Source organism: Branchiostoma belcheri, unplaced genomic scaffold (genome assembly GCF_001625305.1).
Source record: "Branchiostoma belcheri isolate BF01 breed outbred unplaced genomic scaffold, Haploidv18h27 scaffold100, whole genome shotgun sequence".
Taxonomy (NCBI): domain Eukaryota; kingdom Metazoa; phylum Chordata; class Leptocardii; order Amphioxiformes; family Branchiostomatidae; genus Branchiostoma; species Branchiostoma belcheri.
This window is the reverse complement of record NW_017802381.1, coordinates 108520-130700: the sequence shown is the minus strand read 5'-3', so window position 1 is coordinate 130700 and position 22181 is coordinate 108520. Positions and strand designations below refer to the sequence as shown.

Genomic DNA, 22181 nt, shown 5'->3' with positions numbered 1-22181 from the left:
CAGTTGTTTCACATTCTCCACCCCATCTTTCTTACTTTTTTTTTGTAGGTCGAACAGCTTTCCTCTTATGACTGGTTGGAACACAGGTACTTCTAGATCGAACTGGTGCTCTTCTTCAACTGGTGCTGTGGGCTTCTCACGCGTAGCTTGTTTGTAATAGTTTTCCAGTAACGTGAGTGTCGTAGGAGTCCTTTATCCTTCCTTTCTCGCCCTCCCCTTGTTCAGCATTTCCCCTAGGGGTGAATGTGCTTTCTTTGCTAGTAATCTGGCATACTCTTTTGCTTGACATTCTAGTAGAAAGAGATCTGTAGGTAGTACATTCGTGATCACTTCCAGTGCTTCTGTTGCAGTGTGGGACAGACAACCCGTTATCTTTAACAGAGCTTGTCTCTGTACCTTGTCAAGCATCTTGGACGCTGCACTGTTGCTAGCAAGGCTGCACCAAACTCAATGTGTGGACGTATCAGGGTTTTGTTTATGTGTACTGCTGTTCCCTGATCCACTCCTCTTCTAGGGTCAATAACTCCTGACACAGCCTTGAGTGTTCTGTATGCCATCTTTACTTGCTGTTCTGCATGTGTTCTCATGTGAAGAGTTCTGTCCACTTGTACACCCATCAGTCTCTTTCCCTCTGCTTCCACTGATGGTTTGTCCCCCATCTTGAGAGTGATTCTTACTCTTGGTACTCTGGGTGGTTGGAAGACTACATACTCAGTCTTGCTGGGTTGTATCTTTGCATTCCATGTATTGCACCAGTTCTGGATTTTGTCTATGTCTTTCTGGATCTCTCTGACTATAGTGTCGAGGGTTTTTCCTCTCTTCCACATCATATTGTCATCCGCATACTCCCCATGTGCTGATTCTATTCTGACCATCATGTCCCCTGTGTATGCGTTGCATAAGGTAGGTGAAAGGATGGCTCATTGTGGTATTCCCACTTTTGTTTCCTTCCATTCTGTCGTGTGTTCATTAACTCTGAATCTGTTCAGTCTGTTTTGAATTCCTGAATGTTCACCAGTAGTCTTCCATTTATTCCCACGTTGTACAACTTCAGAATCAGACCCTCTCTCCAGATTCTTTCATAGCATGACTCAAGGTCCATCACTACCAACACTACAGACTCTCCACTCTGCCAAGCTTCCTGTATATCCTGCACCATTCTTAGTACAGTCTGTGTGCATGTTCTCTGTTTCCTGTATGCATCTTGTGTATCTGCTAGTTTTTCTTTCGCTTCCAGTAGCCACACTAGTCTGTTGCTGATTATTCTCTGCAGTAGTTTACCTATGATACTTTGTAGTGTTATTGGTCTGTAGCTTTTTGTGTTGTTGTAGTTTTCCTTGTTTGGTTTTGGTATCAGCACCTTAGGATCTTGTTTAAAACTAGTTGGATGGATGACATATCTCCATGCTCTCTGTAACAGACAGTGTAGTGCACGCACCATCCCCTCTCCACCTTTCTTCAGTAGTTTTGCCGGTATACCTTCAGTAGGGCTGGGTGCACTTTCTTCTGTCATTTGTAGCGCCCTTTCAACTTCATCCTCACTAATGTCACTGTTCACTGGATGTTTGGCTTCCATATTTCTAGTCATTGCATCTGTTGTACAAGTGGTTGGACTCACATGTGTCTCTAATTCATGCACCTTGTTTCTTTTGCTTTCGTCTTTGATATATTCTTCCATCACATGTGTGTTTGCTTCTTTGTTCTCTCCTTCTGTTACAGCTGTACTTGTCTTCCTGACAAAGTCTCTGTGGCACTCTTCTCCCTCTGTTACAGCTGTACTCATCTTCCTGCCACAGTCTGTGTCCTCCTGTTGCAGCTGTACTCGTCTTTCTGACAAAGTCTCTGTGTTCTCCCTCTGTTACGGCTGTACTCGTCTTCCTGCCACAGTCTCTGTGTTCCCCTGTTCCAGCTGTACTCGTCTTCCTGCCACAGTCTCTGTGTTCTCGCTCTCTCCCAGCTGCACTCGTCTTCCTGACATAGCCTGTGTTCCCCTGTTCCAGCTTTACTCGCCTTCCTGCCACAGTCTCTGTGTTCTCGCTCTGTCCCAGCTGCACTCGTCTTCGAATTCCTGACACAGTCTCTGTGTTCTCCCTCTATCACAGCTGCACTCGTCTTCTCAACACAGTCTCTGTGGCACTCTTCTCCCTCTGTTCCAGCTGTACTCGTTTTCTTGACACAGTCTCTGTGTTCTCCCTCTGTCACAGCTGTACTTATCTTCTTAACAAAGTCTCCGTGGCTCTCTTCTCCCTCTGTTACAGCTGTACTCGTCTTCCTGCCACATGGAACACTTTACCTGATGGCGGTTAAATTAGCGCTAGTAAGTGTAGGTTTCGGCAGGAGCTCGTGATGTATATTAACGATTCTAATTGATTGACCATGTTGTAATTGTAAATACTAGATGTTAGCCTTTATGTATTTTGTATGCCCTTGTTCCATGTTTTTATGGTCCAGAAAGATTAGCTGCGTATCCGTGTATTTGTGTACGACAGTTTGATTGAATAAAGTATCCAAGTATCCATAGTCCAAAAGCCTCTCGCAGACTTCACTATCTGAAGCAACTCTGCAAACAAGGGACCAGTGTCGCAGACCTAGTCTTAGTGTACCTGGCACTCGTGTGCCCTGTACATAAGTATGGATATGTCCTCCTTGCTGGATGTAGCAAGGAACAGAGGCGTGTGATGGAGCGTGTCCAACGGCGATCCCTCCGCATTATCAGCCGAGGGGGCAGGCGTGATGTGCCCGAACTACCTACCCTTAAGTCAAGGCGTGAGGATGCTGCCGTCAAACTCGAGCTCTTCACACAGATGCTACGGGAAGATCACCCCCTACATGACCTTGTCCCTCTCTCCAGATTTACAGCTACCGGCCGTTCACTCAGTAACAAAAGAAATATATCTATCCCCTCGCCAGAACGAAACGACTACTGAACTCCTTCCTTCACCAGTCAATCAAACTCTATAACCAGACTACACAGAGTCTGGCACAAGATAATGGACCTTACTGTACTGTTTTATAGATTTTGTAAATATATGATATTTTGTATATTTGTATATTTGTAAATATCAACGCCATTCAGGCAACATTGTATGTCATGTTTGTCTGTTATGTTTGGTATTTTAATAAAGAATTGAATTGGTTCAGTGGGGTCAAAACTGATCCCAACATTCTAACCTGTGTTTTAACACCTGCGAGTCTTTTCATGTCGTCAATTTTTCTTCAATGTAATATGTTTGCTTGAGTTTTCTGCTGCCATTTGAATTTTTTCTGCTGTCATTTGAATGTTGACTCTGAAAACTAAAATGGTATGGCTTTGGACCTAGTTGCCTTTGGGCTTGGGGTCAGAGGTCATCGACATGGCTGCCTGAAGGCATATTGTTCAAGGTGCATATATTATCAATATTTTTGCAGTGACAACAACATTGTCTTAAAAACGGACATCGGGACATTACATAAGGCCACACCGAGTTAATTTTTTGAATGACATCCGCGCGCGCATTGATTTTCGCTTGTTCTAAAAAAATCATGTCTTTTGAGGCTTCACGGAACTCGGTTGGAACTCGGTACAGACTGCCGACTCATGAATGCCGCAAAAGGGCGGCGTATCGTAAAACTTGTTTGTACTACCGCAAAACGTAAATTATTGTCGTAAATGAACCTTTTGCACATGTGTACTAGCTACAATAACAATGTAGCCCACGAAGTTTGCAAGATGGCGGCAACGTCCTCTTAAAAATACGTCGAAGTGCAGAGGAAAACTGGAGGCGTTGTTGTCGACTGGTATGCCATCGACATTGGTGAGGGGGATGTAACGTTGGCCCAGCTTTACGAGCGACTCGTGGTAGCCAGCGAGTATCGCCCGTACAGACGTCCTTTCCAGTGCCGCCTCCACGCGTTTCTATTGCAACGATGAGAGAAATGGGAGAGGAGTTGAGGTATATGGTGGCCTAAATTTAAGTGGGTCAGGCCACTTCTCAGCTCAGTTCGGCTGTTTTGTCCGTACTGTTGTTGACAAAATTTCAACAACTAAAGCCGAAGATAGTCAGCAGAAGTCAGGTTTGTTTGTTTTTCTGATTTCGATCCAGAATCTGGGAACGCAGCAAAATTTATGTGGAGGGGTGCGTACACGTATTATGATACACACAAAATAAAGTTGTCTATGATTTACAGTAGTTGTTTGTAGATTATGATGTTGTAATCATATGGCAAATTTCCAACAAGATGCATTTCTTCATCCAAGTTTTTGTTGATTTTCTGTTGGGTGTTTTTTTTTTTTCAATATTGAGCTCTCGCAAATTTTCACAAAATTTCCTCTTTGAAAAACGATTTTTATTTCTCTGTTTCACATCCGTTTTGTGCAGGGCTCTTTCACGTAGTGCACCAGTGGAGGTGTATTACTACTCTGCACAAGTCAAGTCTAGGGCACTGACCATTCTGCCACTGGTATGCTGACAGGGAAACAGACACGCTTCCCATCCCTCCAGAGAAACTGCAAGAGTTTCAGAGCATTCACTCAGTGTGCCAGGTAGGTTAAATATTATTGTGTACCTCATGTTTTAATTGTACATTCATTCTCACCTGAATTAGTAATGTTGTAACTTACAATACACTTTATTTCAATTTTATTTGTTAACATACATTCCAAGTAAATCAATTTTGCATACCATGTCATTTTTCTGTAGGTGTGCAAAGCCACTGGTGTTGGAGCATGGGTTTTAGGCCCCTGCTCCGCGGACCCAATATTGGCCAATAATAGCGATCTCCGAGCGCGCCTACGTCCTACTTCCGGGAGTATCTCCCGACACCCCTTGCGCGATCCAGTATTTCCCGTCACCCTTTGCGCTAACTTTCGCCGTAGTTCAAAAATTTTACTGGGTAGGAAATCGTCGTCCCAGATCTGCGTTACCAGATAGGGTGTTCGGTCTGCGTTGTGGGTATCCTCGCCTGTTTCGGCGCCTCGTCAGTTATTTCGGGGGCTTATGTAAACGGCTTTGGAGTTTCAACATGCTGACGAAGGCTACACTGAACTGCAGGTACGTTTTAATCGGGAAAACGGGAAGTTTTTCACTGATTTTGTCTTATTTTTCGTGGCCGGTAACGTAGACAACCCGGAAGTAAGAGGGTCTCGCGCAGATGCAGATTTATCGAAAATCAATGCATGGATATTTCCAGAACTTATGAGTCTATTCTTCAGCTGGCTGTTGCAGCATTTTGGTAAATAAACTGGCGATACTAGACTACACAATTTACGTGGTTTTACAACTTGTCATATGCATGGGGCCTATGTTTCTTTTGTGGAAGTTTTGAGTGGTTGTGATTCAAATACTCGTCAACACTTACATTTCTGCTAATTGTGTTAGACTCAGGCACTTGTTTGCTCAAAAGGAAGGCAACTATTTGAGTGTACAGGACGCCTACAACACCTACAACAGAACGTACACAGATGGGATTTCTCTGGACAAGTTTGGAAGGACCATTAAGGAGTGCTTCCCTACAGTGTTGAAGAAAAGGCTGAAGATCGACAAAAGTGTACAATATCCTTTGATGCACATTATTAGATCAGAAATGTCATCTTCAAAATCGTGTAAATTTTTCTTCTGTGGATTTAATGAGAAGTTATACAAGTCAACTGCTTTTGGATCTTTTTAATGAACCCATGGTATAAATATACTTTAACTCTGTAATAGAAATAAATATTAGAAACTTCAACAGAACATAAGTTATGCAACATTTAACAATATCATGGCACAACAGGTGCTCTACTAACAGCTAAAAAAATTACTTTTTTTGAATACTGTATCAGGTGATGAGGTAGTTAGCGATACAGCCATAAATATATTTTTAGAAACTCTACAGAACATAAGGTATGCAACATTTAACAATATCATGGCACAACAGGTGCTCTACTAACAGCTAAAAAAATATTTTTTTTTTGAATACTGTATCAGCACATGGTATCAGGTGATGAGGTAGTAAGCTATACACCCATAAATAGACTGTTCGTTGAGTTTTGCAAAGCCTGTCTGCTGGCAGGCTAGTTATGGAAGGTTACCAGGATTGTCAGTAGTAAATCAAGGAGTTTTAAAACTCATTGGGTACATGTAATACTCAGCATATATATTCTTGTTTCCTGTCCTCATTTGGTGTATGAAGTTGGAGAACAGTCCACCTAAGTGTATAAAAATAACAATTTTCTAATCTAAAAGTCTTTTTTGGTCATACACATGATCTGGTGAACACTTCATACACAATAAACTCAACTAAACTTAACTAGTTTTCACATCATTCTACTTGTAGAAGTTTTACAAGGAGAATACTTTCTTGTATAGAAATAAGAACTCTTTCAATACCTTTTTTTATACCATACCATACACATGATAACTTAAACACTTTAACCTTCCAAGTTTACAAAAATAGAACATCTCCTTGTATGAAAATAACAACTTTGTTATTTACATGCTCTTTTGTTATGTATACATAATCTTGCGAACACTTCAACCTTAACTCGTTTTAACATCGTTCTACATCAACTTGCACAAGTTTGACAACAAGGAAACATCTCACCCACTGCCAGTTCTCCACCCCTGACATGCACATCTGCTACAACAGCCTACAACAACGAGAACATCTCACCTACTGCCAGTTCTCCACCAATATGCACATCTCCTATCACAACAGACCAGCTGCTGCAGTTTGCCAGGAGTCAGAAATGTACTGAGAGTAACTGGTGTGTGACTGAGTCCCAGAATTCAATCCAACTCTGGAAGCCCGATGCAAAGTTCGTCAACGGTCTGAAACCCTGCAGAGTTTTGACCATTTCTGACTCTCTCAAGGTGTCTGCCTCATACAACGGTGTAGAAATAGATCTGACAAGACTGGGCATAACAAACCACATAAACGGTCTGAGGGACTTAGAAAAAATTCTTTTAACAATCTCTGACATTCCTGCATGTGAAGGTCTACAAGGCAATGTCTACACTGAAACACAGTACCCTGCACTAAAAGCTACCGTAGAGTCTGTCTGTGACAGAACAGGAGAACCACAACAGGTCATGCGATCTTTGGAATGCAGTCAGTGGGTGCATGCTCTGCCCGGGTCAAAGGTTGCTCGCTGTACCAAATGCAGTGCTTTACGCTCTGCAGTAAAGCAGGCCCGCTGGAGGCGTGACAAAATGAAGCGTGCATCAGGTGACAGCCCTCAGATCCCTGCAAAAAGAAAAAGATGGGACTATATGAGTGACCAAGAGAAGAGGCAAAAGTACAACACCGAACAAACGAGACGAACAAAAGCAGAGAGTAAAACAGACTACTACAAAGGAAAGTACGACAGTCTGAAAGAGTCTATACAGCTCACAAAGGAAGACCATAAGGACATGACCGACATATTCAACAACATAGACAGTGATGTGACCAAGCTGTTCCCTAATGATCCCAGAAAGAGGCTCCTGTGGACAATTCAGCGAGACCATGTGCAAAACAAGAGGAATCAATGGAATGCAGAGTGAGTTTCCATTGTAATAAAATGTATTGTTTATGTTTATTTATAAAATGTTTATTTAGTACCAGGATTTCACAAATTGTGCAAGAAATACATCTGTAGATTACTATTTATTGGTTTGCTTTGTCACCTTTTTTTGTTGTACATGCTGAAGTTTTTTTTAAGGTGTGAAACCAAAACTAGCAGTATTTATTTCATACCTCAGATTCTTGGACGTCTGTCTACAACTATGGCAACGGAGCAAGCAAGGATACGCAGACCTCCGGGACAGTGGGTTTCTGAAGCTGCCGTCAGAGAGACTCCTGCGGTACAAGAAAAACAAGGTGAATCAGAGGCCTGGTCTACATGCAGAAGTTATGCAGTGGATGGACGATGAGGCAAGACAGCAAGGTGTGACTGAAAGAGGGCGACATGGCTTCATAGTCTTCGACGAAATAAAAATACAGGTAAAATTGTCTACTTGGTGTTTTTAAGCACCTCTTTAAATACTGGATGCATGGATGCTAGTGTTAAGTTGTACTTTTTGTCTCCTTTGACACTGATCATTTTGTGTACTTGTGTATTACTACTACCAGGGAAGCATCCAGCTCCGCCGGGTGGGCGATCAATTTGAAATAGCTGGCCTTGTCGACCTGGGGGACTTCTACCACAGCATGCGGTCCCTTCAGACAGCAGGTAAGGCTAATGATCTGTGCAAATTTGTTTTTGAGTTGAATCAAACCTTTATTTTTGTATGACTGTAATGAGTTTTTTTTTGGGTTGCTTTTCTCTTACATAAAGATAATTCCTTTCTTCTGTCTGCTTACTTCCATAATCTACAGGGGACCAAAAGGCTGAGATGGCCACACATGTGTGCCAGCTGGCATTTAAAGGGTGTGAAGGATTCTTCTTCCCGTTTGCTTGGTTCCCAACCACAGAAATCGCACCGATAAGTATTTTCCACTGCCACTGGGACAGTGTTTTCTATCTAAAACAGTTCAAATTCTATTCACGTGCTTGCTTATGTGACGGGGGCCAAGCAAATCGAGATTTTATCCTTGCACACTTCAAGTCCAGTGATGATGCCATTACCAACCACTTCACAATCAACAACATGTATGGAGATAGCAGCTATGCCTTCATCATGGATCCACCCGTAAGTTCAAGCACCACTCAAAAAAATTACACATTGACATGTATACGTTACTGTCCATATGGCTTACTCTTCTAATAATTTTGAAAACCAATTGTATATCTAAATTTTTCACCCTTTTTTTCAGCACATCAAAAAACTGAGAAACAACCTGGAAAAAAGTACAATGACAGGAACAGCGAGAAGCTTCAAGGTGGGAGGGAAGCACATCCTTTGGTCACACTTGAAAGAATCTTACCTTCATGACAAAACAAATGCCAGGGCACCAGTGACATCCTCCAAAATCAAGGATGGCCATTTTCAGCTCACCCCAGCAACACGGATGCGTAACCACCTCGCAGCAGATGTATTCAGCAATGACATGCTTGAACTGTTGGACGTGGGTTGCTCACTTTCCGTCCGTCATCTTTTCTGCATTTAGAACATTTTGACCATTACATTATACTTGTATTTGTAAAGTACAGTGAAACAAAACTTCACTTCTTTGACATGTATGATATACTGTCTTTTCATTTTCAGAATTACCAGGAATTCAAGAAAGACCAGAAGGGGGATCTGGACTCCATGAGCAAAACAAGAGAATACCTGGTTGCAGGCAATGTGTTTGTCAGAACGTTTGCCAACACCAAACCAATAAGGTTAGATTTCCACCACACGCTGACAGACCTCTTTAGATTACATAATAGGTGAAATAATAAGGTGATGTATTAAAGTTACTTTAGCATGTTTCTTACAACATTAAAAAGGCAAACATTACATGGGTCTATAACAGCTTTCATAACTGTAAAACTAAAAATATATTAGAACATTTTCAAACTTAAAAAAATTTATGATATCGGTTTTTATATGGAACAAGGAGGCCCCTGACCTACTTGCATGATACAAGAACAATACACTTTTTATGTTTTCCAATGTTTTCTTAGATAAGCATGTGTTGATTACCTTCTATCTGGTTCTTTTTTGTAGGACAATGGATGACCCCAGGCTAGTGCAACTAGATGGAGCCCTGCAATGGTTCCTGGATTGGAATCAGGAAGTAAAGGAAAGTGTCAATGTAACAGCAAAGGAGAGAAATAAATCATATATATCTGACAAACTACACTTTGACCTATGTTCCATGGTGCTTGGTTTTAAGTCATATGTCCACACCATGACAACCCAGTTTCCAGGGACAGGGCTAGTGTCTGCCCATACCAACCAGGATGCCTTGGAAAATATGTTCGTTTGTGTCCGTGCATCAAATGGAAGTAACACCAACCCCACCATTCTGCAGTATGGTAAGAAAAATACTAACATTTATCTACTGTATGTTACATCATTTTCTATTCAAATCGTTTCCTACATGTACAAACTCATACAATGTGATTCACAATGGGATGTCTTACCTGTCATGTGTGCAGAAATTCAGTGGGGCAGGTATGGCTAAAGGTGGCTTTGTCACATAACTTTTACTCAAGTAAAATACATGTCCATATCTATTTTGTTACATGATTGACCTCTAACCCTATTTCATTTTCTTCCTCAGGTCCATCTGTGAATGGATATATCCACTGCCGTTCTTTCAAAGTCCGAAATGGAAATGCATCTAGAAAGTACTGATCCATTTCTGGGGTTAAATTATCCATGTCAAGTAACACCTTCATACTAGGTTGTATTCAGATACAAAATATGTCACATGAAATGGACTTTAAATACAACCTGTGATACAATCTTAACATAATATAAAACCTTTGGTGTATGTTATTTAGTGTGACTAAAGCCAGACAACTTTGATTGCATCATATTGTTTCCTTCCTGTTGATTTCTTTGGTATGTACTGACAACAATTTGGATGTTGCACATGTACTACCATGTAGAACTCTTGTTAAAAATAGCCCTCTAGATACATGTAGCATGTACAATGCACTAAAATGGGCAAAACTTAACTCTAAACTTCTTATAGCTGTGTGTACATATACATTGTACTAATTTTGGAAAGGGCGGTGTTTCCAAAACATATATTGACACCAGTGTTCTAGCCAGCGTCCATCTTTCTGTCATAATCTTGCTGCTCATGAAAGACTAAAATTTGGCCCAATCCATCATAGTTGATGGACAAAAATTGGAATGTAAGGATACGTCATGGCACAATGCTCCATGCCTTTGGCTCGACATGATGTTACATGTGACAACAAAAAATTTCAGGCTGGCTAAAACACTGATGCACACATTTACATGTATATTACAGTGATTTGTTTTAGTCTTCAATTGAACATATATAATAACGTATTTATTTATCATTCTGGATTGTTTCTTTTCTTGAATGAAGTATGCCATCTTTTTATTTGAGAGGACTGTACCCCAAACTGATCTGCTCTTGTTTGGTGCAGATGAACTGGGTTACCATTCACATGGTCATCCCTCAAAATTCGGATTTGGTCCTCAGTGGGACAAAACCTCCGAGCCCGCTGTCGAACAGTCTCTCTGCCCTGTGTGCTTTCAGTAGCTGAGTTGTTTAAGTTATTATCAACTGAGGTGGCTCCCACAGGTGGATGATCCTCTGGTGGTGTTACTTGTATGTTCTGTACTTGTGGAACCTTGCCTTTTTTGAGATCCTCAAGGTTCTTTGATGTGAGACGATGTGAATAAACCATGCTGTCATTTGATTTCAGTACTTCAGTGAGAGTTTTCATGATATCTTTCTTGCTTGTACTTTTTGTGGTCTTCCCGTAGCAGAGTAGGAACAGTTTGATTTGCGCAACAGTGAAAATACTGAAACTGTCTGCCCCTTTCACTGCAAGTGATTTTAGGTGGAGGTGAGAGAACTCTTTTGAAGCTGTCTTGTCTTCCAAAAATGATGTAAACGTTAACATGGAAGACTTCTTTGACTTGGCCTGTAGTGCTGGCCTTAGTGCAGTTTCCTTTTGTGTATTTAACTTTTCTGACAGAGGTCTCAAAAACTCTTTGTTCCTCATGTTGAGGTATTTTGCTATGATCAAACTACAGAGTTTCTCTATAGTTTGCACTGGTGTAGGACCCCCCTCAGTGTTTACTGGGTCCCCCTCCATGTCTACTGGGTCCCCCTCCCCCTCCATGTGTACTGGATCCACTTCCCCCTCCATGTGTACTGGATCCACTCCCCCCTCCATGTGTGCTGGATCCCCTTCTCCCTCCATGTGTGCTGGATCCACTTCCCCCTCCATGTGTACTGGATCCACTTCCCCCTCCATGTGTACTGGATCCCCTTCCCCCTCCATGTGTGCTGGATCCCCTTCCCCCTCCATGTGTACTGGATCCACTTCCCCCTCCATGTGTACTGGATCCACCTCAGGTACTGATGCAGGGTCCTCCTCCATGTTTACTGGTATGTGTGACAAGGTAATCTGGACATCAGGTATGTAGTCATTGTTCAAATACTGAACAAAAAGCGTCTTCAGGAGTTGGTTGTTCCTCACAATATTGGAGATAGTCTTTGTGGACTCCTTCCGAAGAATGTCTACTACTTCTACCCGGAAGAGTTTCCCACAAAGTGACTCTAGGGCCATGCCAAACAAGAAAATATTGTCATTGACAACAAACAGTCCACCCCTATTCCTCCTGTCAATGTGTTCCAGACTGAATTTGTATCTTGAATTCAGTTGCAGACTGGTCTGATCTCCCGTCATGGAACAGCACAAGGATTTTAGTGCCCGAAGTTCAATGATTCTGGCCTCAGTTTCTGTTGCTTTTTTCCCCTTGAATGTGTGTTTTTGTAGTGTTTTCAATTGCGATTCAAGATTTGTGAAGACCCTGTAGACTGTCCATCCCATGAGGTACCTCACTTTGCCACAGTTAGCTTTTGACGCATTGTAATGTGTTCTGTTTGGCTGAACTTGCTCTAAGTCAGACTCCAACTTCTCTTTCAACTCTGAAGCTGGGTCGTTGACTTTGGCCACATGTTTATATATTACGGTTATGAGCCTCGTCAGCACGGTGTCAGCTTCATGTGGCAAGGAGGTATTGGTCTCTTGTTTCCATCTAGCCTTAGCTTCCCTATCTCCTGTGAGTGACATGATTTTTCCTATGTGAGAAGTAAATGCCTTTCTTGTTATTACGTCCTTCCCTCTTGTTTTGTCCAGTGTTTTTTCCTGACACAGCCCCTCCAATTGAAGAATCAGATATGCAAACAAGGACCGGAGGCTCTCTCTTTGTACATCAAGATGAAGAACCAGATCAAGTAGGTTCTTAAATGGACTAAGGTCATCCTTGAGTAACTGTATAATTACACAAGGATCATAGCCATCTGGGATGGCGATAGAGGGAAAGGTTTCATCTACTTCAAGAATGGGATCTTGTGTGCTGCTGCTGATGTGTACTTGGTCCCCTCCCCCCTCCAAGTGTACTGGGCCCCCCTCTTCCTCCCCACTGGACAACATTCCCTTGGAAATATTTGGTGTAACCAGGTCTTGTAAGGCATGCACTTTACATTCATAGAAATTGATGACAAGTGGGTGTGGTTTGACAACATGCCTTGAAAAGCCTGGCAACACACGGAAGGAGTCAGGTGAGGTTGCCCTGGTATAAGCAGTATATTGTTGACCTGGTGCAAACATGTGGATGTCAACAACTTCCATATTGGTTAGAGTACTGCCTTGGCTCTTATGGACAGTCATGGAAAACCCAAGTTGCAGTGGATACTGCCACCTAGACGCGATTAACCTTCCATTCTCATAGTAGCCAAACATATGCTGTTCTATGATATGTGTCTCCCCAGTCTGAAATGTAATCAATGGGTGTCCATTCGAAAAGTCATTTACAATACCAGTAGCGCCATTGACCAGTTTAGAAGAAATGCTGAAAAGGTTCTGAAGGAGTATAACAGGTGCTCCCTTCTTTAATACCAAAATCTGAGGGGCCTGACAAAGTTTATCAAGGCTTGCCTTTGCTGTGCCCATGTCCTGTGCAACATATCTCCTCTCCAGGCCCTCAATTGTAGCAATTTGACGCTCATTATATGCATTCATATCTCGTCTTAGTGAATACAATCGCATGTCGACTTTGGGCAATGGTCTTGTCAACTTTGCCATCAGACTAAGGCATTCAGGTATGCGGCGACCCATTCTCAACTCCTCCAGCATTGTTAGGAACTGGGGATTCTCCTGTCTATATACACCAGTGAGGAATATACACAGATCGATTGCTTTCTCCCATGTGTCACTCAAAAAGCAAAAGTCTGTGGTGAGTTCATCCTCTCTGAGATCAATGGGGGAAGCTGAAAGAAATCCCCAGCAAACACGAGTCTAACACCCCCAAAGGGCAGACGGTTCTGCTTTATCATCTGCAGTAGAGTGTGTAGTTTCTGCAGGATGGCAGAGCTAAGCATGGACACTTCATCACAAATGATCACCTTGATTTTGTGGATCCGGTCAAATGAGATTTTATCCAGCTGTTTGAATATCTGGTTTGCTTCTTTTTGGCCTAGGCCAAGGCAGAAGGAGCTGTGGACTGTCTGTCCATTGATGAGGACTGCCGCCTTGCCCGTGGGAGCCACAACTGCAACGCCTTCTTTACCAAACTTCAACTCCATGTTTGCAATTATGCGTCTGATTACAACAGATTTGCCACTGCCCGCCCGACCAGTGACAAAAAATGTTGAAATCATCAGCCAAACTGCAAACACGGAGTTGTTCCGGGGACAGAGAAACCATCTGACAGCGGGCCTAGAACAATACCACCCCCCACAGTACAAAAATTTGCATCTAGCACACCATTGCTTGATGAGCACAGTGTAACTCAATGAACAAAAGAAAATATAAAAAAATAATACAATACACACTGGTAACTACATCTTCAAACTACAGGCGAACAACAATTTCCACTCACTGTACAAAAATGTGTACCTAGTACATCGTGTAACTCAATGAACAAAAATAATAATAACGTTACACAGGTAACGTAATGCTATTGAAAGGAACTAGAAAACTACACTAATTTTACTACGCGACTACAACCACCAAAAGCAAACCTGCCCCACTACATCATTGCTTGCACACAGAAGACTTGGAAAATAACGTGGAGAGGACCCTGTAACACATAAACAGTACAACAAAATTTCAATTGCTTCGTCGTTTGAAAACCACGTGCACACTCCGTTTGGTTTAAAAAAAAATTAAATTTTTCATAGCATATAACACTATGGGCGCCCCCCTCCCTCACTTTCCCCGCCTATCGGCCATATCGGCCCAGTCAGGTTGATAACTAACATACCAGTCTCTTTGTTTACTATTCTATGCGTCTATCTTTTCGATACAGAAGTTTAACGACAGTAAAACTTTCAAATAATGACAATTCTTACCGATTCTCCGCCTCTGCGAGCTTGTGCAGACAGGCTAGCAGGAAAAACAGCTTTGGCGGGAACTCGGGGTCATAGACCAAATTTCCTGAAGCCTGATTGGCTAACAATGATGTCACTGTTTTGTGAAGCAGCGCCGCGATGCGGTAACATGCAAACTGCTGGTAACACACATACCGGGAAATGAAGGATTTTGGGCGTTACAAAATGCCGCGTATCGTCCTTTGTAATATGTATATCATCAACTGGATAGTTTCCATGGGCAAATAAGATATCAAACATGACAATGGCAACGTAAACAACCGTCTGTGGTGAGGAAATTAGCCGAAAATTAGGGTGTTTGAAATGACGTTTCCTACCTACGCTCGTCCCTCGCTCGGCCTTCGGCCTCGCTCGGGACTCGCTGATCGGCTTCATCTTCGGGTGCCTTCGGCACCCGCCCGTTTCGGGTATCTTCGGGACCGGCTCGCTTGAATCGCGGCATGATCGCTCGCATTTCGACAGGAAAGACGGTAATTGCGAGGCCTTCCGCCTATGGTTGGAGAGCGTGCAGGAGTGAAGAGAAAGCCGAAGTGGAAGAGATCTAGAGAGGAAGAAGATGGACCACTAACTTTAAGGTGGGTAATGTTTCTGCTCTACCTGTTACATTTTGCCCAAAATATTGATCTCAAACTTTTATCTGAAATCAATCCCCTTGTTGTATGCACTTCTACAGGGTATAAAATATAAACTATATGCTGTATATATAATGTATATATCTACCTACAATGTAGGTCAAGCAATACCTTTTACGTTTTTCTGTAGGGAGAGAAAACTGCGAAGGAGGAAGCTGCAAAGGAGGAAGCTGCGAAGAAGGAAGCTGTGAAGGAGGATGAGACCTGAATAAGACTATCTACATCTACCTCCTGCAAATAAAAACTTGTTTGTTTGATGCAGTCACTGTGTCCTGTGGTTCAATCCGCAATATCGGCTTTGTATTCCTGTGGTTAAGCAACTTTTATTTTTGGCTGGATTTTTTTCGCCCTCTCGCATTAGTTTTGTGGTCCCCAGAGGATGTTATCCATAAAATTAAATCAGTGTGGCCCAAACAGTGTAAAACTTCATTTAAGCAATTTAAAATAGTTAATAGAGGCTGGAGCACTATTCTGATAATGATCAGTTCTGCTACGAGGAGTGTTCAGTTAATAAGCTGATCTGGTTCGGCGACCACCTATTGCACTTCTAACAGGCGGCAGAAAATGCCAGAATTGTTCAGACTGTCTAAGGGAGTTCGCAAAGTTCTTAGTCAGGTGAAGGCGTCGTGACTGAATTACACTACGTTCCGGAATGCATTTTAAACAGTGAAAATTAGCTTAAGTGCACTGTAAAGTATGTAACACCTTTAGTGCACTATGCACCAAGTAACATCTAGTGTCAGTGCACAGTACACCAGTCAGAACTACCCTGATGAATATGACAGACGGTCACGTGAAAAATAAATGGTTGTGATGAAAAAACTTTGCTATTCAGAAAAAAAAACAATTTTCTACAAATATGAACCGTTTCAAAGACATTACATCTATGCTGTGATTTTTATGGCCTTAAAGGTCAAAAGTCTTGTTTGAGCTGTTATTTTAATCCGGTCCCCATATCTAATTAGCATAGCACGCGTGCAAACACGGTATGTTAACCGCTCGCAAAAATCGTTCAAATTACTTTATCGAGGGCTTGTTTGGAAGAACAACGATTTTCGCAGATTTCTGTCTTTGTTTTTTTAAATATGGCTGCACTGGTGTACTATGGGTATTTAAAGTTTTAAAAAGTGAATTTTGGCACTTTTTTGGTTATAATTCGAGTTTTACCAAAAAAGAAACCTGAGACAGAATGTTCGAATTTACTTGAATATTCCTAAGAACAAAAAATTAACCTTATTTCTTTTTATTTTCAGGAGCCCTTAAAATCAGTTGTTTGGTTCTCGTGAACCTTTTTGGAATCGGAAATTAATCTCATTTGAAAGGAAATGTACACAAAGCTGAGCAAAGGCAACAAAAGAATAGCATTTAAGGCAAACAGATTCACTTATTACATTTTATTTTAAAGACTATTTACTCTTTAATTACTTTTCTTTATTTTCAAATTTTACTCGTTACCCCCGGCCCGTCCCAGGACTCCCGCGCGGCCACGTTTGAACGCTCTGTAACGTTCTGTAACTCGATACCTCCCTAGTAATGCGACTTTCAGCCTGGCAACCGACCGCCGTGGGTCAGTGTTTGTTTCGCGCTTGTCTGTTAAACTTTACGGACACCGTGTATCATAACTTACGGTACCTCCAATTCGGGCCCGTATTATATACTATCAACATGCTGGCCACTTGTTTGGCCTGCCGTTAGGAAAACATCTCCAGCTCAGCCATGTGCCTATACCTTATGACGTGTACCAGGACGTTTGCTTTGGTCAACTTCCAGGTTTACTCTCAAACAGGATTCATCTTTATTATATGTACACGTACACTAACGGCTGTATAGTAACAGTATATAAATATAACAAAGTCATACTGACTTGATTGTGAAATGTTCCTATTATTCTAAAATGATAAGAATGCAGGCAAATGAAAAAAATGTATTGTTAAGAGGGGGATTTAACAAGTATATCCTCCCATCAACTTGGTTGTCCTGAGTGCAACTATATTTCAGTAGGTAAAAATTGACAAAATTTGGCCCAAAGTATATTGCAAGGTATTCGATTTAATTTTAATAAGTTAAGACAGTAACTCACCGTTGAAAGCTTCGTCCACGCCATGACGTTACATGTACGTTTACTCTGCAGCTTGCCTATACCATGGCAGCAACAACAAACAACATGAGATATAGATCCGGGTACACGTCGGCACACCTCAGAGGCCGCCCATAACATTAGTGTTTGAACATTTTTAGTGTACACAGAGATCCAGTCGCAGGCGGCAGTTTTTATTTCAGTATTCTGTTAGAATTGTCGCTGAACCTCCGGTAAGTCCTGTACTAGTATTCTAACGATTCTATACTAATAGTGATCCCCATTCCCTGATAGTATTTTTCATTTCCCTAACACTTAACTTTTTTCGCCCTGGAACTGGTAGTGTGCTAGCTAGTCTCGCGTCCTGCCCATATTCTTTTTGTCTTTTACGTTTATGGTACACTTCTGTCACCAACGATGATTGTTTTTTAAATCGTAGAGAATGTGATTTCCTTCCCCTAGAAAATGGCGGTATTTCTGTACTCAATACTTTGGTTTTCTATTCTAAACGGTATTTCTTTGGCCGTGGTACTTATAACGCTTATTGTGCCAGCGTGTTTACTTGTGTGCATTATGCTTTTACCACACAGTATTCAATATTATCTTTGATAGTTCTTCCCTGGCACCGGTACTTAGAGTTTTACCCTATTTGTATTTTACAGTGTTACCATCCCAGTAAAGCTAGTTATGTTTCTTCCATTTGCATACAGAAAGTGTTTCCAGTATGGTAGTGTTTTCATGCTATGAAATCCATGGTGATGATAGTGTATTGTACGATTCATGATGGTACCCTGTTTCCTTTTTTTACTAGGCTGTAGCTTCTGTCTGGTCTCGGGTGTTTATTCAAGTGTCTATAATGATTTATAATATACAGTGTTTACTATTTATAATGTTCACTTGATTTTATTTCTTTAGTATTTATCTGACGGCGTTAACGCAAAAAGCACTGTTTTGTTTCAGGATTCGGCGTAACAGCCCATTAAATTGCTCCCTTTTCGTCGAGCCTTTTCGTTATTACGAGTTTTAGCATTTAAAAACTACGACCAGATCTAATTTCCAATTTTACGTTACCTGACCGTATTCAACAAGTTAACCCTACCTAGACCGAGCTTTTTTTGGACTTGGTGGGGGGGGGGGGGGACAAATTTGACACCCCCCCTCAGAACTCGCCCCTTAGAATCCGCCTTCTTGGATCATCAATCTTGAATTTAAAAAAAAAATAATAATTTTTTTTACACTGTAGACATACTAAAGACCTTCATTTAAACCTTTTTGGAAAAAAGAAATGGAAGTATTGATGAAATTTTAATGGAAATAACCTATATAAACCTTTTTCTGATGATATGGTCCGCCATCTTGGATTGTGGTCAATGAGGTCATCAAAATAGCATAACTTATGCATATTTAATGATGAAATTATTATCTTATTTCAATGATACAGAATTGTTGCCAACAGTATTTTAGGATAAGTCACAAAGTTTGGCCGTTCTAGCGCTAGCCGTTCAGACGCTAGGTGACATCAAAGTTGGCGCGGGCACTTAAGCCCCCCCCAGTCTAGGTAGGGTTAAAGCAGTAAAGCGCATAACAAATGCTACGTGCACGAGTACATCGCGACGTGGCACTTGCGTATCACAACAAACAGAGTAGGGTTACGGATCACTTTACACGTCGACACTTCTCAGACACTGCGCGTGGGATTTACCACAAAATGTAAGGCCGGTTAAAGGTTAAATTTACCAGTGATTTACCTACGTTTATCCGTTGGTATAGCTGGTAATATTTTACCCACATTTACCGGTTACGTGTAAATACTTATTTAGCGACATTTACCGTGCGAGGTATTTCTTACATATATTTAGCAAGATATACTATATAGGGTATTTCTCACATGCCTTTTAGGCATTTACCGAGCTTTACCGAGCTTGGCAATTCTGACATTTAGTTAAATTTTACCCGTTGTATCACTCTCCTAAATTACAAGCACAAGAAATGGGTTCTGGGCACAACACTATATCCTATCAATATGTACAAAATAGTGTAATATATGATAATTTTAACGAATAACCATACCCTACGGTACAAAAGCAACCCATCTGTCAACGTTTCCTCTGGAGCAGGATACATTTGCATTTTGTATACACCTGTATTTTACAGGTGTGCTCTAAATGGTGCACACATGGTGACAACATATGAAACATGGCAGTTTTACTGACTAAAATATCGATATCTATCCATATCGTCAAATGCTACAAAATTATTGCGAACGTGCACGATAAAATCGTGGGTTGTCATGTTTCAGGAAACAAAGATTGGCTGTGTATATGAAAATACAGCATTTCATCGTTGTCCTGCGGAGCCCATATATATGGGTTGTACATACAGTACCATCTATATAGTGCCCTGTATATGTGCAATTTGGGGGTGTTTCTCGTGCAACGCATCACACCGTAGCGAAACGCAACGAATGCGAAAGTAACTACGCTGCCGCAGGGTAAAAAAAGTCAAGGGTCTGTAACCTGATAAAGACATGAAATTATTTGAAAATATTATGTAAAATTTGCCAGCAGGAGAAGGGTTATGGCACGAAAGCAAACCAAAAAAAAAAACAATAATAACTAGAGTTCGACAATCTCATACCTCCATGACATGTTTAGTGCTTTCGTAAAGCTTATGCATAGTGATGATCACATAAATGGCTTACATTTACAATCCTGCTCATTAGCAAAATTTTTATACAAATTATTCACATAGCCCCTACCTAGTAACATACAACACACTGGTGAAATCCTTACCATTTAACATGGACAACGTATGATATTGTTGGTTATATGCAAGTATGACCTCTGACATACCTTAGCCAACTCATGTTTGCCATCCAAGCTGACGAATTATACATTTTTTAATGCCAATATGCAAATTATAAGAACCCATTTGCATATATTATATCATTTGATCATATTCTCCGCCCAATGACAGGGTTATCTTAAGAAATAAGGCTATTCTAGCGTTTCCTCATAAATTATGCAAATGGGATCCTGATTTGAATAAATTATGATGTTCACCTTAATTGAACTTCCAAGTATGGCAAGTATTAAATTCACAGCAGTTACCACCATAAAATTGTACAAATTTGCCATTAATTATGCAAATTAGGTCTTCATTTACATAATAAATATCTACCAATGATCTTGTTGTTCTCAATTACATATGTCTAAAGTGTTTCATAGCCCTAATATGGAATACAGCAGATTTATAGAATTTCCTCATTAATTATGAAAATTAGATCCTGATTTGCATAATTGTATTTTAATCTTGTCAAGCATCATTTCAGCTACCTACATACCAAAAATCATGACGATCCATCAAACAGTTGTTCAGTTATCCTCGCTCGAATATTTTTAAAGAAACCATCCTGCAGTTCCAGAACAAGCCGCGAGCCAAACTCATGCGACTTCTTCCCAAGCACGAGAGCTATTTATCATCCAAATTTCATGACCCTAGCATGTCCAGATAGCGAGATATCAAAACCGGATGTTGCGCTGCAGACCAAAATCTAATCATTTCCAGTCTTCGTCACACCCTACCAACACACCAAGTATGAAACCAATCCATCCAGGCGTTCTTGAGTTATCTTGTTGACCAACAGACGGACAGATGAACGCAACTGAAAATATAACCTCCATGACACATTTCATGGAGGTAAATATAACCTCCATGACACATTTCATGGAGGTAATAAGAAAATACCAGAATAAAGAATTAAAAACTACACAGTTATGTCATTTATGTCTCGTGAGATACTTAATTGTACTTCACTACGTTAAAGCGGGAACACACGCAAAAGTATGCAAATTTTGACATGGACACTGCATGAATATAGAATGTCAGTAAAGAACAAAAACGTGTGGTATCGATCAGCTTTCGCGTTGTTAAATCGCAGGGTGAAGACGTGATGTTCTTTTACATGTAATGCTGTAACAATAAGAACAACCTTTTCAATATCCATCCCCCTCTGTCGACAAAACCAAAATATAGACTTAAATAGACTTCAACTTGATTATAATACAAACAGAATGGAAAACAAATCAAAATCGTTGGCTCTATGGTCATAGGTTCCGGTGAATAATCGAAAAATCCGTGCAATAAAAATTTTGACACTCCGCAGATACTAATTTTTTTCAAAACATGCCTTTGGGTCATTTTTATTCCTTAGGCTGTAAAGGTGTGGTAAAATAGAAAGGCCTACATTTGCTTTGGAGCAAATGTAGCATGACTTCACCTCGTTCCATGACATGGCAGGGAAAGAAGGAGAAATACAAGGGAAAACAATGCTTTGTATTGATATAAATATGGTATGAAGTGACATATAACTAAGAATGCAACAGTTGGATAGCTCTCCCCTACATTATTGGTTAGGATTTATTTGCATAATGCTAACTGTTGACTTTTAACCCTACCTAGACCGGGCTTTTTTTGACATGGGGGGACCGGGG

At 41.0% G+C, this 22181-nt stretch overlaps 2 protein-coding genes and 1 long non-coding RNA gene across 7 annotated transcripts in view; 2 read left to right on the top strand and 1 right to left on the bottom strand.

The window, feature by feature from the left end:
• LOC109473769 overlaps nt 1–22181 on the top strand; it is a 75189-nt gene that overhangs the window by 45254 nt on the left and 7754 nt on the right. For 3 of the 5 annotated variants that reach the window (XM_019773819.1, XM_019773845.1, XM_019773808.1), the window contains exon 1: nt 17824–17921. The exons of the other annotated variants lie outside the window; for them this stretch is intronic. The gene's annotated coding sequence lies outside the window, so the exon portion shown is untranslated. Of the gene's footprint in view, nt 1–17823; nt 17922–22181 lie in introns of those variants that run through there. 5 annotated transcript variants of the gene reach the window in all.
• LOC109473763 lies at nt 7030–11285 on the top strand. The gene is made up of 8 exons (XM_019773795.1): nt 7030–7498; nt 7701–7941; nt 8071–8170; nt 8317–8630; nt 8755–9006; nt 9147–9265; nt 9594–9904; nt 10153–11285. The coding sequence occupies exons 1-8, from the start codon at nt 7050–7052 to the stop codon at nt 10224–10226; spliced, it is 1860 nt and encodes a 619-aa protein (XP_019629354.1). The 5' UTR covers nt 7030–7049; the 3' UTR covers nt 10227–11285.
• LOC109473791 lies at nt 7117–10378 on the bottom strand. Its single transcript, XR_002140450.1, has 5 exons — nt 10013–10378; nt 9570–9645; nt 8866–9038; nt 7696–7797; nt 7117–7203 (listed from the first exon to the last, which is right to left on the bottom strand). It is a non-coding gene; the product is annotated as an uncharacterized LOC109473791 (long non-coding RNA).

Coding starts and splice junctions, on each gene's coding strand:
- LOC109473763 (XM_019773795.1), top strand. CDS start 7,050: ATGCGATCTTTGGAATGCAGTCAGTGGGTGCATGCTCTGCCCGGGTCA. Junction 9,266..9,593: donor GCCAACACCAAACCAATAAG/GTTAGATTTCCA, acceptor TCTTTTTTGTAG/GACAATGGATGACCCCAGGC. Junction 9,905..10,152: donor CCCCACCATTCTGCAGTATG/GTAAGAAAAATA, acceptor TTTCTTCCTCAG/GTCCATCTGTGAATGGATAT.